The sequence below is a fragment of the Coffea arabica genome, chromosome 10e (assembly GCF_036785885.1).
Source record: "Coffea arabica cultivar ET-39 chromosome 10e, Coffea Arabica ET-39 HiFi, whole genome shotgun sequence".
Classification (NCBI taxonomy): Eukaryota; Viridiplantae; Streptophyta; class Magnoliopsida; order Gentianales; family Rubiaceae; genus Coffea; species Coffea arabica.
In genome coordinates this window covers 28,616,957-28,632,832 of record NC_092328.1, presented here as the reverse complement: position 1 = coordinate 28,632,832, position 15,876 = coordinate 28,616,957, and the positions used below count along the sequence as shown (strand labels likewise).

The 15,876-nt window shown below is 34.9% G+C and overlaps 1 protein-coding gene and 1 long non-coding RNA gene across 3 annotated transcripts; both read left to right on the top strand.

Moving 5' to 3' along the window:
* The first annotated feature begins 5,848 nt into the window (after positions 1-5,848).
* LOC140015421 (uncharacterized) lies at positions 5,849-8,223 on the top strand. Of its 2 annotated transcripts, XR_011822079.1 has the most exons (4): positions 5,849-6,095; positions 6,290-6,356; positions 6,751-6,801; positions 7,739-8,223. It is a non-coding gene; the product is annotated as an uncharacterized lncRNA (long non-coding RNA). The 2 variants fall into 2 exon arrangements; XR_011822080.1 differs by lacking the exon at positions 6,751-6,801.
* A 2,382-nt stretch (positions 8,224-10,605) lies between these two features.
* On the top strand, positions 10,606-15,533 carry LOC113711776 (leucine-rich repeat protein 1). Its single transcript, XM_027234976.2, has 7 exons — positions 10,606-10,780; positions 11,117-11,249; positions 11,455-11,526; positions 11,653-11,796; positions 12,286-12,366; positions 15,092-15,144; positions 15,287-15,533. Exons 1-7 carry the CDS (start codon positions 10,711-10,713, stop codon positions 15,331-15,333), a joined length of 600 nt encoding a protein of 199 aa, XP_027090777.1. The 5' UTR covers positions 10,606-10,710; the 3' UTR covers positions 15,334-15,533.
* The last annotated feature ends 343 nt before the right edge of the window (positions 15,534-15,876 follow it).

The following is a 15,876-nucleotide window of genomic DNA, read 5'->3' as shown; positions in this document are numbered from 1 at the left end:
CAAATTTCATTCGGGAGCTTACATAGCTCAGAAAAATTTGAGGTAGAGCTTTAACATGCAAAAACCAAAGGATAACTATGAAACTAGCAAACTTGAACTTATTCAGGGGTGCATTTCTGCAATAAAGACACAAACAATACTGCTGCATTTTTGGTTTCCAGGCTTGCGGCAATTTTCCAGCCGCAACTCTACCCATTCTATCATGCAAACAGGTCTATCAGAAGCAGGTTTCTACCTATCCATCATTAACCAAACATGCAAGTTCATTGCAGGGTTGAAACGGAGCAAATGAAGCTGACCATCAAAGATGAAAGTAAACAGCAAAACAGTAATGGAAGGAAAGAGAGGAGATGTCGCAGTTTTCTGCAATAAAAAACAAAGCTTGCGGCCCTTTGCTCCCAAGCTCACCGCAATTTTCCAGATTTAAGTCCCTAACTTAGCTGTGTTTAATCTCATGCAAAAGTTTTCATTCCAACATGGTTAACATCCTACCAAATATCCAGCTTAGACCTTAAGCCAGTAAACACAACATTCAGCACTCCAGCATGCAAATTTCAATCCCAGATTGTGCATAAAAATCACCAAAAGAAACAGCCATGAACATTAGAAACGAACACAGCTAAACGCAAATCCCTTCTCCTCCAAAATCAAACCAGATTCACGGATAGAAACTCACATGAAGAATGCAATCCAGTACAAAGACTAAGACTTTCAGCATACAAACATAACTCAGCAACTTACAAACAAATCCAAAGTAAAAAAAATGTTACCTTTAAACCTTGACCGAATCTTGATGCACTTCAAAAGATGAAATCTTTGTTCCTTCGTCTCTCCCGCAGATGCGCTTCCTGATTCTTTGCCTTGCTTCAACGAATCCAAAACCTTCTTGCTGCCCAAAGTTTCCTGAACCAACACCTCTAAAACTCACTGCTTTTCTCTTAATCCACCGTAAATCTTCCTCACTCTTTTATCACTCTTTCTCAGTCGCTGTTTTTCTGCTTTCTTCAGCCGCCCACTCTCTGTCTTTTCCCTTCTAGCTTTCTCTCTTCGTTTTTCCAAGTTTCGGCTGTCACCTCTCTCTCGTATGTCCTCTACCCAGAATTTTCTCTAGCCGTCAACCTCCAAGAAAAGCTTCCTCTCTTTTTTTGTTTTTCTCTCCCCCCCCCGACTCTCTCTCTCACTCTATATCTTTTGCCGCCGACACCAAGCTGCCTTCTTTTTCTTCTAAAACCCTAATCCTATCCCTTCTGTATTTTATCTAGCCGTCTCAAGCCCCCCAGTCTTCTGTTTCTTTTCTGCTCTCTCACCAGAAACCCCCAGTCGTAACTCTTCTATCCCTTCCTTTTTGTTTTCCGGTTTTCTCTTTCCGCTCCCGTTAGCTGCAAAACTCTCCCCACGATGAAGCCCCTCTCTTGCGGCTGTCTTGCCTTTTTCTATTTATATCAAATGATCCTCCCTTCAACCCTAAAACCTCCGTCCTTTCTTCCTGTATTTGCAGCCCAAGGGGCTCACCCGAGTCTTCACTTTGCAAGTCGCGGCAACTTGCATGCCGCGAATCAATTTCTTTTTTTTTTCTTTTTTCTTTTTTTTTTTTAACTTTCAACTTAATAAATACAGAAATGATAAAATATAAATAATAATCATAAATTGACAAAAAACCAGGTAATAATAATAGTAATAATAATGAAAATAATTTAAAAACTAAACAACTAAAAACAACAAAAATGGCCATTTTTCCATCTTTTCACATTTTCTTTTTTCATTTTCATTCATTTTCTTTTCTCAAAAATAACTTAATAAAAATAACTAAAGTGCCCAAAGATTGAATAAACATATTTTGTGAACAAATTTTCCTTTTTTTTTCTTTTTTTTCATTTCAAGAAATTCTATGCTAAAAACTTAAAAATAAAAATAAAACTATAAACTAAAAACTAAAAATCGAATAAAACTAGCATGACAAATAAAAACTAAAAAATAAACAGTAAATGAAATTACACCAAAAATTTGGTGTCTACATTGTATAGAGAATCGCAATTAATTACCAAATTGTTGCTGTTAATTGTTAATCAATTAATATGTCTACATTGCTCCGCTTGAGAAAAACGTTTCTCGTTAGTCTTTTCTTCTTTGCTTTTGGCCATCTTAATAATTAATTGATTCATAATTAACTAATCTTATAAATTAACATGCTTAATTACCAATTCTTTGCAATTAATTATGGACAAATTTTATTTGTTTAGTTTAAATAATTACTTTCTTGATTTCTTCATCCACCGTTTCGCATTACTTGTCATCAACCTCCTTTTGTTGACAGGTTATTGTACCTTGGCTGAATAATGTCTGTCTTATTTTTATTATGTTGCCCATCCGTTGTACAATTATCAGTGTTTTCTTTTGGTTGCCGAATAAATCACGGCTATTAATTATTATTATTTTATTGTAATTATTGCTTTACCTGTGTTCTGTGAGAACCCGTAATTTTCTTAATTGCTAGGTTTTATTTTCTTTTAATTGCACGCTTTTCCATATTTTATTTATTCGAAAAAATCATGAAAATAATTTTTATGAGTAAAGATGGTTTTGAAATCATTTTTTCTAGTATAAGTTAGTTTATAAGATTTTAAGAGTGTATACCGGATGTGGGACCCACTAGTGCGGTAAGTTCGATAAAATTCGGCCAGTTAGGTTAAGTTTTGGATACCGGGTTTATTTTAGCAGGTGTTAAGAGATAATTAGAGGTTACCCAATGGATGAGAGTTGGAGAGACAAAAGGATAGCCATGCATTAATGAGAGTGACAAGTGTCACCTTGTGAGTTGACCTTGCTTTTGACCACTATTCACCACTTTATCAATTAAAGAAAAATTGACCCAAAATTACCCTCCATTTCAAGCTTCTTGGCCGGCCATCTTCAAGAGAAAAGAAAGGAAAAAACTCTCAAATTTGTTGCTCCAATCTTGTTCAATCTAGCAAATCAACCGTTTAAATTTCTAAATTCTCCATAAAAATCCTTAGTTGAGTAGTAGTGAGGTTAGTTGTGAAGTGATTTGGAAGCAAGAGGTGTTAAGTTGGTTCTTTTCTTGAGTTTGCAAGATAAGTGACTAAGACACCTTTCCTTTGATCTTAATGATGTTCAATTGGTAGCTTGTGTGAATTAAAGAGCTAGTGTTAAGTGATATTTCATGACTTTTGTTGAGATTGGTGAATTTTTTCTATTTATTCATGATTTTTCTGTTTTATATGTTTTATATTGGTTGGCCATGAATGATGGTTGGAAATGGTCTAGAATGAAGCTATAGTGCGTAAATTGTAGCGAATTGCAGAAAATTTCCATGTTGTGCGGAAAATTCCAGATTAGGGTTTCAATTTCCCCTATTCTTCCCGGTACTGTTATCCCTAGTTAGAGGCCGAATTGGCCTTAGTATAAAACATGAAAGTTGTATATAATGATGTTTTATAGTTGCCTGCAAAATTTCAGCTCAATCGGAGCAACGTACCCTGTGAAAAGACCGAAATACCCATGCTGCCCTGTTTCTGTCCGAGACTGATAATCAGCTTCTGTAATTGGTTAGTTTGACAGGGAATACTACTGATTTGGTTGTCGATGTCTTTTTAAGAATTATAGCCTTGTATCTTAGCTTTCAAATGGATTTGGAATTACCTGAATTGGAGTTGTGTGTGCTGAGATATGATTGAATGAATCATGACTGCTAGTTGAATTTCACAGTGAGCTTCGAACTGGAAAATCTGGGGTTGTTTTGGTAACTTTGACCTAGTTAGGATGAGAACTGGACTAAGTAATCTTCATCAAAGATATAGCCCTCTGTCTTAGCTTCGAAACGGTATAACTTTCACTTCAATCCAATAAGCGTAGTTTCGGTTATGTCCGATACGCTAAGTAGCGGTGAATCTGTCTTTTGGTTCCTTAGCTTAAAGCTCATTTCCGGTCATTTTCCTAGCTAAATCTTGTACTTGAATGACTTTGAACCTATTGAACGGCTGTTGTGATGAATTTATATTGCGTATGAATTTGGGATTGATTGAGAAAAATAATGAAACCATAAGTGGTTGGGAAAATAGGTAAATACAGAGGGCATGCTGCCCAAAATTTTAGGGCTACGCGATTTCTTCAATTGAGTTGATCTTAGTATAAGTGAAGGGTTTTGGGGGTTGTTTGTAACCCTAGGACCAACTGTTATCTTTTTGCTCAAAAGTCATATTTTATTCTTTTGTACTAGTACTTAACCTGGAAAAGCGTACGACATATAGTCGAGTCTCACTTGTGCATTCCGTTTACTCGATTTTGGATGTGAAATCTTCAATTGTTTTACTTTGATGATTTTAGGGTTTCTTGGCGATTAAAGCCAGTTTGAAGTGAAAACTTTTGAAGTATCTGTACTTGAACCGATGACTGTACCACTCCCCTCATTTCCTGCTTAACTTGGTTTCTGTCCCTGCAATCTGCGATTTAAATGAGTGCAGTATCTGTTTATTCTGTTTGAGACGAGAGTGTACTTTATCACACTCGTTCTCTTGTCTGTCCATATGCCTATTTACTGTGTATAATCTGTTAACTGTATCTGAATCTGTTCGGACGTCGTTTGGAGACTGGTATCCAACGACCTTTCTATGACCTCTGAGCTCAACACCTGTGGCTAGTTATTCAAGTCGGGCCGGCAAGGGCCTGGTCGATTAGATAACGAACCACGGTAGTCTGTTTTGGGAATTTTTGGGTATTGAGACTCTTGATTCCGGTATACTCGAGTATTACCATTACTGTTCCTGAATGGAGTTCGGGCCCGGTAGGGGTATGTTTGGTGGACGGAAATTGGTGTAAAGTGGGATCTACGGATATGTTGGTTCTATTTACGTTGACGGAGAGTCAACGGGTTCGGATCAAGTACTGCAAATGGAAATCTGGCTCCTGAGAGCCACTTGTATCCTTTCCCTTTGAATCACTATGTCTAAATGCTTTCCTTTATATCTGGTATATGTATCTGATTGATTAAACGTGAAAGGCCATGATTTTACCCCTATATGTTTGGTACCTCATTGAGCGTAAGCTCACCCCTTTCTGTTGCCCTTGTTTTCCTTACAGGGATGTGAACACCTTTTTGGAACTGTGATTTTGAAGCCGAGTTGAGCTAGTTTAATATACTTTTGTATAGCTCCTTGATGGTTGGAAAACCTAAATATATTTTGTTTTAGCACTATCTTTTGGGTTGTAAGTTGGGAACCTTACATGTATAAATGTGATTGGCACTGTTCATGTGCGGCTCCGATATTCCGTTTTCATTTCATGGTTTTGTTCCGTTTGAGCGCGCTAATACCTTCCGGAACGTTTTAGACTGTACATAATCGCGCTAGTAGTCCTGACGAGAGCTGGACAGGCAGTCCGCTAACCCCTTTGGTACGCCTTAGGGGAAGGTGGGGCTGTCACATGTTTGTTATTACTAGCTATTAATTAATTGTTAATAACAAATTAATCGCACTTTTTTTTATTGACATTTTTTTTACCCAACAAATCGTATTTACTTCATAACTTTTTTGCAATTATTAACAAAAAAAAAATTTTTGTCCAAAATATCTCATTTAATTACCTTTTTTCTTTTCAAATCTTGTTAAGAAAATGTCCTCTTTTAGCCAAAATTTAAATTACCAACTTTTTACAATTATTGGACACTTTGTTTTTAAAGCACAATTAATTATCAATTTTTTGTAATTGATATATATTAACCATTAAACACCCACGTGGCGTGTGAAGATTGGCTGGTCCTGATGATGTGGAAATGCTTATTAACCATATATTGAGGGTTTTTTCTTTCCCCTGGTAAACCGACGGTAGCTTCTCTTCTTTCTTCTTTCTCTGTCTTTCAAAACATAGCAGCATCAATCGATGTCAAGAGCTTTTCTTTGCTTTTGTCCTCTGGACAAAACTCCATTTTTTTTATGAGACCCAGAGGTCTCCCCTCAATTTCTGGCATTTGATTGAACTTGGAAGAGATTGTAATCTCAATTGGAGGGTCCGGATTTTTCCTTCTGCAGAGTGGTTGCTTAGGATTTGATGGACGATGGGCTCGAGACAGAAAAGGGCTGGTAATCTTCTTCCCCTTCCACTCCTGGTTTCTCCCAGTTCTCCCTCTTGTTCTTCTTCATCTTCCTCCCTCCCTTGAGTAGTTAGGGCTAATTTTTTCTGTTTTCCTATCATTTTCCTGATATTTCTATTTCATTGGCTAAAAGCAACAAATCTTTTTTTTTTCTCATCTCTGTCGTGCCCTTTTGTGAAACAGTAAGGACGGGGAAGGTCAATATTTCATCTCCACTATCTGATGTGAATTTCTAGAATGCAGATATATGGTACTTTTCTTCCCCTTTCTTTCCATGATTAATGTCTCTGTTTTATCATTGATTTTTTATTTTTAATCACAAGAAAAACTTTTAATATGGTCTGAGATGATGAATAATTGATGATTAGCTAGCTTTTAGATATTTATTTACTTTCTTTTTTGTATCTATTTGGTGATTTATTGTTCCATTTTTCGTTTTTGTCTTGGATTTCTTCTGGAGTTTGGAGGAAAAATGGCCACTTGTGAAAAACAACTAGTGAGTGAAAATGTAAGTTTGCTGCATCGATCTGATTTAATTTTTCCCTCTTCCACGCCTGGTTCAGGATTTGATGGATGATTTTTTTTCCTTTTTTTTTGTTCTTTTGGTGCTGCTTTTCCAAGTATATTATTGGTGGTTGTTACAGGAAGGAATATGAAAACTTGAAGTTGACATCTCTAAGAAGTAGTTAAAGCTGGTAATATTTATTTGTGTTCTACTATTTATACTATAAACCATAGTCTTTTTCTATAAATGGTTTCTCTCACCTAATTTAGCCTATTTTTTTTTTATTGAGGTTGTTGTCAGAGAAAGGATAAAGGTAAAAGTGATTGGAAGAATGAGCAAATTTCTTCCAATGTTTTGTGTTTTGGGTTTTATTGTGTTTGTCAAAGTAAATTAGATACGAGTATCTTCTTCTTCTGTATCTTCTTTTTTTCCCTTGGCTGGCAAACATAATGAATCTGTTATATAAACTACTTGGTATTCTTCGTAATGTCAAGATTTGGGAAGCTGTATGATGAAATCTTATTTCATAGTCGATTTTTCTGGTTTTGTGGTTTTAACGTGCAAAGTGAAATCATTATTATGACTAACTTCCTTGAAGATGTTTTGATCAGTTCATGATTCATGAGATACATAGTTATATGAATTACATAAATGGAGTTTCAAAAGCAAAATCCATTTAATCTACTATGAAGATACCATCTTTCCTCTTTTAAATTACTAAAAAAACTTGGCTCGATCTTTGACTGGAAAAATTATGTTCAGAAAATAGTATTCCTGTGCGTCACACAATTGACATTTGATGTTGGACCCAATATTGCATTTTTTTTAAAAAAAAAGAAAAATTGGAAAATAATGCATAGGAACTTCTCTAGAATTTGCTTCCACATATATGTACAATGTTTTGTTCCCTTTGGGGAAATTTCATCAGTGACATTATTTTTATTGATTGATTTCTGTTGGTAAGACTAGCTTTTATACTCTCTCAATAGATTTCTTCTCTTGTTTCTGTTATCGCCATTTTTTTTTTGTGGATTCTTCTTTCTTCTAAGCAACTTTAAAGGTTCTTTTCTTTATATGAATATGTTATTATTGGGGTACATCTAATCCTAATCCTACTTCTGTAGCAGGAAATGACCATACATTGGGTTTTGTTACTAGTGGGTCTGCTCATGTGCAAATGCAACTTAGCACCAAAGAGTGTGAGAGTCTGGGATTAACTGGTCTGGCTCTCTGCTTAGACTGCAACACCTTTGCTGAGTATGTCAAGGACCAAGGTTGTATCTTTATTATATGAATTTTGTTGATCCTCAGATATTTATGGTTTTTGGTGGATTTTACTTCTGGGTTTTGATGGGGTTTCTGAATTGATTACTTTCTGGTAAGTACATGGGTTGTAAAATGGTAATATTTGGGATTCTTGTTTCTGTACTATAGCTGATTGGTTGTCAAAATTAACGAATAGTGGGAGATAGGTGCAATTCTTATTGCTTTTAGTTGATTTAAGGTCTGGGTTTTTTTTTTGTTTGGATTTATGAATTGCTTATTTATATGTGAGATGTCAATGGTGATAATTTGGAAGGAGAACTTGAAAAAGGCTATGTTTTTATACAAATCAGATCGAGAGACTATGCTTATAACAGTAAATAAGTGTATTTTGACTTTTGTTGTTTTCACTATAATTTTTTGTGATTAAGTTTTGTCAAAATATGGATGGGTAAATACTATTTTGGAAGATTTCTCTTTTTTCTTTTTGTGCCTCAGATAGCTTAAGGATAATCGCAGAAATCGAAATAAGATCCTCATTGGGATTCTTAAATTATCTCATGCAATTAGTGGTGTTAAATTGTAATCTGTAGAATTCCAAGTAACTAGCCTGGATTATGGTAATGGTTCAGTTTTGTTGCACTTGAGGATGTTTTGCACTTGAGCTGACGATGATCAAGACATGCAAGAACAATAGTTCTACGATCATGATTTCCTAAGTTACAACTTGTAGCTCATTATATTTGATGATTAGGACCATACGCATTAAATTGGAATATTCTATTGGCATCCTTTATTGTACCAAATGAAGTACTATCAAGACAAATTCTGAATGGAAATATGCCATTTTTTGAAACCTATACCAGAGAACCCTTATTCTTCAACCCTTTTACATCCATTCTGGTGAATTTGAAAAATTTAAATAGCTGAAACTTGTGTAACAGAATTCATCAATTATATAATGACTTAGATTTGTTAAAGAATTTTGGATTGTAAGATTACAATAAACTTTTTGAACATTCTGCAATAATTTACTTAAGAGGAAGAAAATTGCTCATGTCGTCAAGAAATCCTGGATGTTTGACAAGATCTGCATTTAACATATCCAGTTTAGATAGCAACTTATATAGATTTCTGTATAATATTGGAATGATCTTTTTGAGCATTCCGCAAATAATATACTCAAGTAGAATATGATAATCTGGAAAACCCAATGTTTGAAAAGACTTCGGATGCAGTTTAGTTTTGTCAGTGCCTCTCAGAAATCTGCCCCTTGGCTTTACCTTAGGCTTAGAGATGGCTTGCTGGATTGGTCTATTTTTATCTATTGATTTTCATTGTGAATTTTTGTGTCCAAAGCTTGGTTTTGACTTTCTTGGTTTTGCATCTGCATCACCGCATGAAGCTGCAGCCGGGGAAAACTTCATTGACAGAGTTTTCATTATGGGTCTATGGAGACTGCATTTTGGAGATCTCTTTTGTATGTGGATAGGATTATATGTTATTTTAAAGTTTCTTTTATGCAAAAAAAAAAAAAGAAAAAGAAAAAGAAAAAAAGATGTTAAATTTGTTGTATGTTGTTGACGTAAAACATATCTTGCATCTGAAATATTTTCATTGTGTAATTATTTGATTTGGTTTTTCAAAACTCATTCATTGTCGTAATAAGATTTTAGACACGAGATAATGGCTTGTTTCTCTTATCAGTTATATGTAGATCTTTAGTCCATATTGTGTTGAATCCTGTATCTCTTGCTATTATGTAGTCATCTTTATTGTGTTGAATCCTATTTCTCTTGCTATTATGTGGTTGTTTCTATATTTTACAATTAAATAGGCTTCTTATCCGACATATTTGAGTATTGCTCTCAAAAAGTTGAGCTTCCTCTTGAATTTGTTCGTGAGTGGCACATTTTTTATGCACATCAAATCATGGCAAATACAGTTAGTCCATGCAAGATGACGTTACATGGTATATATTACTTTGAAATTTATGACATTGCCAATCCTATTCAATTAGTAGGTAAAGCAAAAAATGACTTTTCGTCACTTAGTCACTAAGTTAAAATTGTGGCTTATTTTCGCTGCTTAATAAAATTACAAAAACCTAATCCTAAAGATTTTGGTGCACCTTTATATTACTTTTCATGCTTATTATCTAAATTTGAATAATTGGACATTTCTGGGCAAGTCTAAAAGTTACACCGCGCATCGCGCGGTGTTATCCTCCTAGTATCATTCAAAGCCACGTTTCATCCTTCGGTTAATATTTGATTAGACCGAATTTGTCGTCCAAAAAAACCAACATGTCCAATGATTATCATTATTTATTCAAGTTGGAGAGAAAACATAATCCCATGTTTTCACATCCATATACCGGGGATTTTTTCTTTTCCTTTTACCCTTTTTGCTTCCGAAATGTTAATAATTAACCTACTCCTATTTCTACATCGTGAAAATAGTGACAGATCCAACTAGGTCATCAGAAATTCAGAGGGAACTAAGCTGCTGCCAAAGTTGACTGTTGAATACGTAGGTTAGGGTGTTAGAAACTTTGAACTCACACTTGAAGAGACACACAAGTATCTTAATGGTCATTGGACCAAAGTCACGTGGTTATTTACCATTGCGCGTTTTGGCCTTAGATCTCTATTATTGTCCTTGAATTCTTCGCCGATATTCACGTGGACCAGACGTAAGTCCACGTCAACGCTTTAGTATTATCGTCGCCAGTGGCCACAGGCCTGCAAAACCGCGGGCATTAATAGAGCTTGGCAAATCCGCAAAGCCAAAGAAGCAACACCAAGAAACTAAACGATACAATACATACTCATCAATGAGCTTTAAGGCCCTGTTTCTGGTTGTCTTTGCGCTTGCAATAGCATATGCAGATTCCAACTCTGAAGGTATCAATAATCATTACTTACGTACGCACAATTTCTTTGATTTTTTTTTGCTTTTTCCAATTTCAATGTTATTGCCTAACTACGTATAGCCAAAAACATAAACGGTTTTTTTGGGGCTATAAAACAATGTATTTTGTTCTGAGTTTGGTCCGACTTCCATTGTTTTCTTTCCCCTTCTTTTCCAATTTTACATCTAGAAAAGGAGAAAAAGAGCAAGACGTATAAAATTTTGTGCTAAAATGAGTTGTCATAAGTCATTATCATGTACCTCAGATAATTTGGTCCTAAATCCTAATGATACTTAATGATTAAATTTGCTTATTGGTACATTAACAGTGGATGCTCTTCATGCTTGGAAGATCACGTTGGCAGATCCAAATAATGTCCTTCAAAGCTGGGATCCAACACTTGTAAATCCATGCACCTGGTTCCATATCACCTGCAACAGTGACAACAGTGTTACAAGAGTGTAGGCTTTTTTTCAACTTCTTGCAGTTTCCCGTAATTAACGAACCCTCTCCTCCCCCCCCCCCCCCCCCACCCACCCACCCAAAACAAAAAAAACAGGGATCCCATCATTCATTTTCAAACATAGTGTTGCTGCAGCACTGAAATACTGATATAGCAGATTAACTTTCTAAAACCATATTTGAAAATGATAAAAAAGAATGCAGGGACCTTGGCGTTGCTGGGCTTTCAGGACCTCTTGTACCTCAGCTGGGAATCTTGGCCAATCTTCAGTATCTGTGAGAACATATATAATGCCACATAATAATTGAATTTTTTTAGATTCAATGAATAACATACATCTAATTATATTTCTTCCATCATCCTTAATGAGTTATACTGATGACGCCGTTTAAAATTTGCAGGGAAGTGTACGGTAATAAGATCAGTGGATCAATTCCACAAGAGTTGGGGAACCTGACAAAGCTTGTAAGCTTGGACCTGTACCATAATCGATTAAGCGGCTCAATCCCAGCAACTCTTGGCAACTTGAGATCCTTAAGATTTTTGTGAGTAACACACGCCTGCCGCTTCAATAAATTTTTAAGGATAAACTACTTAGGGAGTCTTTAAACTGTTTTAACTATCTTAAATTGGCCCCTAATCTATTTTGGATCTTAAATTGGCTCTTTGACAATAGAAAATGTCAAACTTTGATCTTTCATCCCATCTCCACAGTTAAGGCTGATGGATCTAATAACAAAATTGGACAGATATGAAGCATTAAAGTTTAACATTTTTTTCTTGTTGAGGGATCAATTTGAACCTTAAAATAGATAAAGGGCCAGTTTGCAATAATCAGGATAGTTTAAGAGCTCCGTTTACCTTTTTATATATATTTTTTAACTATATACTGAGAATATGAGATGACACCTTGAAATCTGGCCCTTATTAGCTGGTTCGAACGTTACTTTGTGGAACTTTTGCGTTTGACAACTTTAGTTGCCTTTGATTTTTGTTTTAATGTAGTCTTCTCCATAATGGTGTGCGATCTACAGGCGATTGAACGGCAATAGACTATCCGGAAAGTTACCTGACAGTATAATTCAACTTATCAACCATGGCCACTTACAAATTTTGTAAGTCCACATAACCAATATCCGTACATGTCTAATTTTCATGCACATTGTTATTAAATTTTGCATCCAATCTCAATTAGTTAACTTTCACGCTCATCAGATTATTAGGCGGCTTTGCTAAAAATATACTTCTACATGATAGAACCACGTTTGGGGTGTTTGTATACATCCTTCCATAAATACAAAAATAGAGATTGTAGCCTTATAAGTACCTTTAGCTTATGTTTTCAAACTTGAATCGGATAGTGATTCTCTCTAGTTTGGGGTTAGGAGTAAATGACTTCAACTGATTGAGTTGAAATACAACCGGGTGATGTCATAAATATATTTTAATTATATATAAAAATAAAGTAGGATAAAATAATACCCCTAGACATGGTATAGTTGGTGAATTTATAAATAATACAAAGATTCCATTTCACAAAAATATCAATTTGAGGTTAGAAATATAATGTGAAAACCATTTATGGTTAGATTTACAATTTCTTAAAAGTTAAGGCTCAAAACAAAATACCAGCAAAGATTTAGGCATGAATGAGAAAGTCAATTACAACTTTCCAGCCTTTCTTTCTTCCTCGTCGCCGCCGGCCCGCCGCCCCCCATCCTGTCAACTTTTCCAGACATCACACTTCTGATCTTTTCTCCCTGTTTTCATTTTTTAATTTCTATTTTGTTTCCCTATTCTATTAATAATACAAATCAAAACAAGTTTCTGTGGCTTTGTGACTTGCAAGTCCTGGCCTCAGGCACCCCGAATGGCCCCACATCAGAGGCCATGAGAAGCGCCAAGAGGAGAAAAACGTGCATGAAACTCATCTTGTGAATTATCTAAGACTACACATAACAGAGAAAGTGGTGGATTTCAAGGATTCTTGATTCTTTTTCTCTTCACTCTTTCATGTTTCTTGAAACCTTTCACTGTCTATCTCCCTCCCCTCTTGATTTTCCTTCCTTTCTAGCTATTTTTTTTCCTTCTCCCGTTGTTGATTCCATATCTTTTGACAAAAATGAAAAAAAAAGAAAAAATTTCAGATCTGTGAGTATATGTCTTTGAGGGAAGAAATTAAGATTTGAGTGTGAAGAGATTAAAACAAAAGTGGGAAAAAGAAAATCAAAAACGAAAAAATACAAATCAGCGAAAAGTAAAATATGAAGAAACTGCATTCTGACCAGTTTCCTGGCCTTGTTTGGACAGCCATTTTCCGTCAGAAAATTGTGTCGTTTTCCGTGATCACATTTCCCTATTACCTTTTTTTCTCACATACATCAAATCGCTACAGTAATCTTTCTACAAAAAATCCTAAAAAATGCAATCCAAACACAACCTGGTTGAATCCTATTCTTGACTAATTTTGATCGATTTTTACTGAGCGGTTATATAGGTAAACTTGAACCGAACTCTTAACCGGTTCCCAGTCTAATCAATTGAGTGATTGGTCTGATCGGAGTTTAGAAACAATGCTTTTAGCACAAGGTTATATTTGTGCTTTTCAACCAAAATTTTTTTAATAGTTAAATAAATCTCGAGTATTTTATCAGAAAATTAAACTAAGGATCCGTTTGGAAGGTGAGTTTTTTGAGTATTTATATAAAACTTTATTAAAACTTACTGTAGAAATTGTTAAATTTTTTTTTTGTTTTCTAGGGTATAAAAAATAAAAAAAAAACTTTATTTTTTTTCTTTCTTTTCTTTCCCTTTCCTCTTTCTTTCTTTCTTTTTTTTTTTTGTTTCTTTACTCTTTATTCTTTCTCCTTACACCAAATCTGCTCTTCCTCCCTCATTCCCTGTTGCTGCCACCTCTTTTTTTTTTTTCCTTCCCTCCCTCCCCTCCTCCCATTTATCCCTCTTGCTCCCTCCCTCCCTCCTTCTCCTCTTCTCCCTTATCTTCCTCGCCCATCCCATGACCTATAGTCACGCGATCAAAGAGGGAAGGAGGAGGAGGGAGGGAGAGCAGAGGAGAAGAAAGAGGGAGGAGGAGAGGGAGTGAGAGAAAAAAAAGTGGGGGAGAGAGAGTGGCACCAACGTTGGTATCGGAAGAGGTATCGATGGAGGTTTAGACAGGGTGAGGGGGGATGAGGAAGAAGAAAAATGGCAAAAAAAGAAAAAAATTTGTGGTGTTCTATAATATTTTGGGGGTGTGCATTTTAAAAATTGAAATGTTTTTAAAAGGGTTCTTGTAGATAAAGTTGTAAAAAAAACTTGTCCATTAAAAACCATCCAAAAAACACCCCTTCCCAAGCAAATCTTAAGTAAGCATAAAAATAGAATTAAAAAATGGTCTCACAAATGTGAGCGCGTGCGCACACACACACATATATATGTCTATATATATGTATGTATGTATTTATGTATATATATATATATGTATGTATATATGTATGTATGTACGTACGTAGGTACGTATGCACTTATTTATAATCCAACATAAGTAGTAATCATGCAAGTATGCTCCAAAATAATGGGATTGAATATTATTTATTAAGTACCATTTTAATTGCAATCTGAAATAGGCACTTGATGTTTTGCAATATATTTATGTTAGCAAATTTTAATTTTTGTCTAACACTAGTTAATACTTCTTGGTTTAAGAAATACTCTAGACCACACACACAGTGGAGGACTTGAGAGTTGAATAACGAATCTTATAATTGTTTAATTAATGTTCCTATAAGTTAAACTAAGATGTTCTCATTTTAATCGGTAGCACCTAAATATGTGTTTTAGGGACATATCAAAAAATCGTTTGGCCGGGACAGACCGCGCAACTAACAAAACAGGTAGAATCTTAATCTCTCCTTCTGAATGCTTTCTTACCTTCCTTTTTTTATTTTTTTTATTTTATTTTTTTAAGTTGGCATTAAGATTTCTTTTATTTGTTTCTCCTTTTAACTGGACTTTGTTTGGGTATTTTACCTCAAGGATTGGCTATTACCACGGTAGTTCAAGATCCGAAAGCTCATTATTGATGGTGGACAACGACCTCAAAACAATAATGGCATCCTGACTATAAATAAATTTGGGATTCATCAGTCTTGGAAGGAATAAAGTGCTTAGCTAGCGCTCTGTGAAATTTATCCTAAATCAAGAAGATGAGAATATCTAGAAGTTTTCTTTTTTATCTATTTTATGTGACAGTCAATCTAAAATCTCAACCTTCTTTTTCTAATTCCATTTTTAAGCTTTTGAATTTGAAGTAGACTTGATATGTTTGCTAGTTTTGATAGGCTGATCTAATGATCAATCCAAATTTAATGACTAACAAGAGTAAAATTCTTGTTTAAAAGTATTTAAAACTAATGAATTAATTTTTTTTACATTATCAGTGTGAAAATGTGTCACAAATGGATCTAGATACATATTATATGTACAAAAGGAAAACTTACAATGTTGAACAAAGAGTATTCCAGGGCATATATCGATAATTGCTAATGAAAGCCAAGAAGGATTTGGTCTCGTTGTTAAAATTGAAATATCAGAAATTAAATGTTATGGGATTTAAGACCTCATGT

Excerpts from the sequence above, each read along its gene's own strand:
- LOC113711776 (XM_027234976.2), top strand. The coding sequence starts at position 10,711 with ATGAGCTTTAAGGCCCTGTTTCTGGTTGTCTTTGCGCTTGCAATAGCA. Across the intron at positions 11,527-11,652 it reads TTGGCCAATCTTCAGTATCT|GGAAGTGTACGGTAATAAGA; the intron begins GTGAGAACATAT and ends TAAAATTTGCAG. Across the intron at positions 12,367-15,091 it reads CATGGCCACTTACAAATTTT|GGACATATCAAAAAATCGTT; the intron begins GTAAGTCCACAT and ends TATGTGTTTTAG.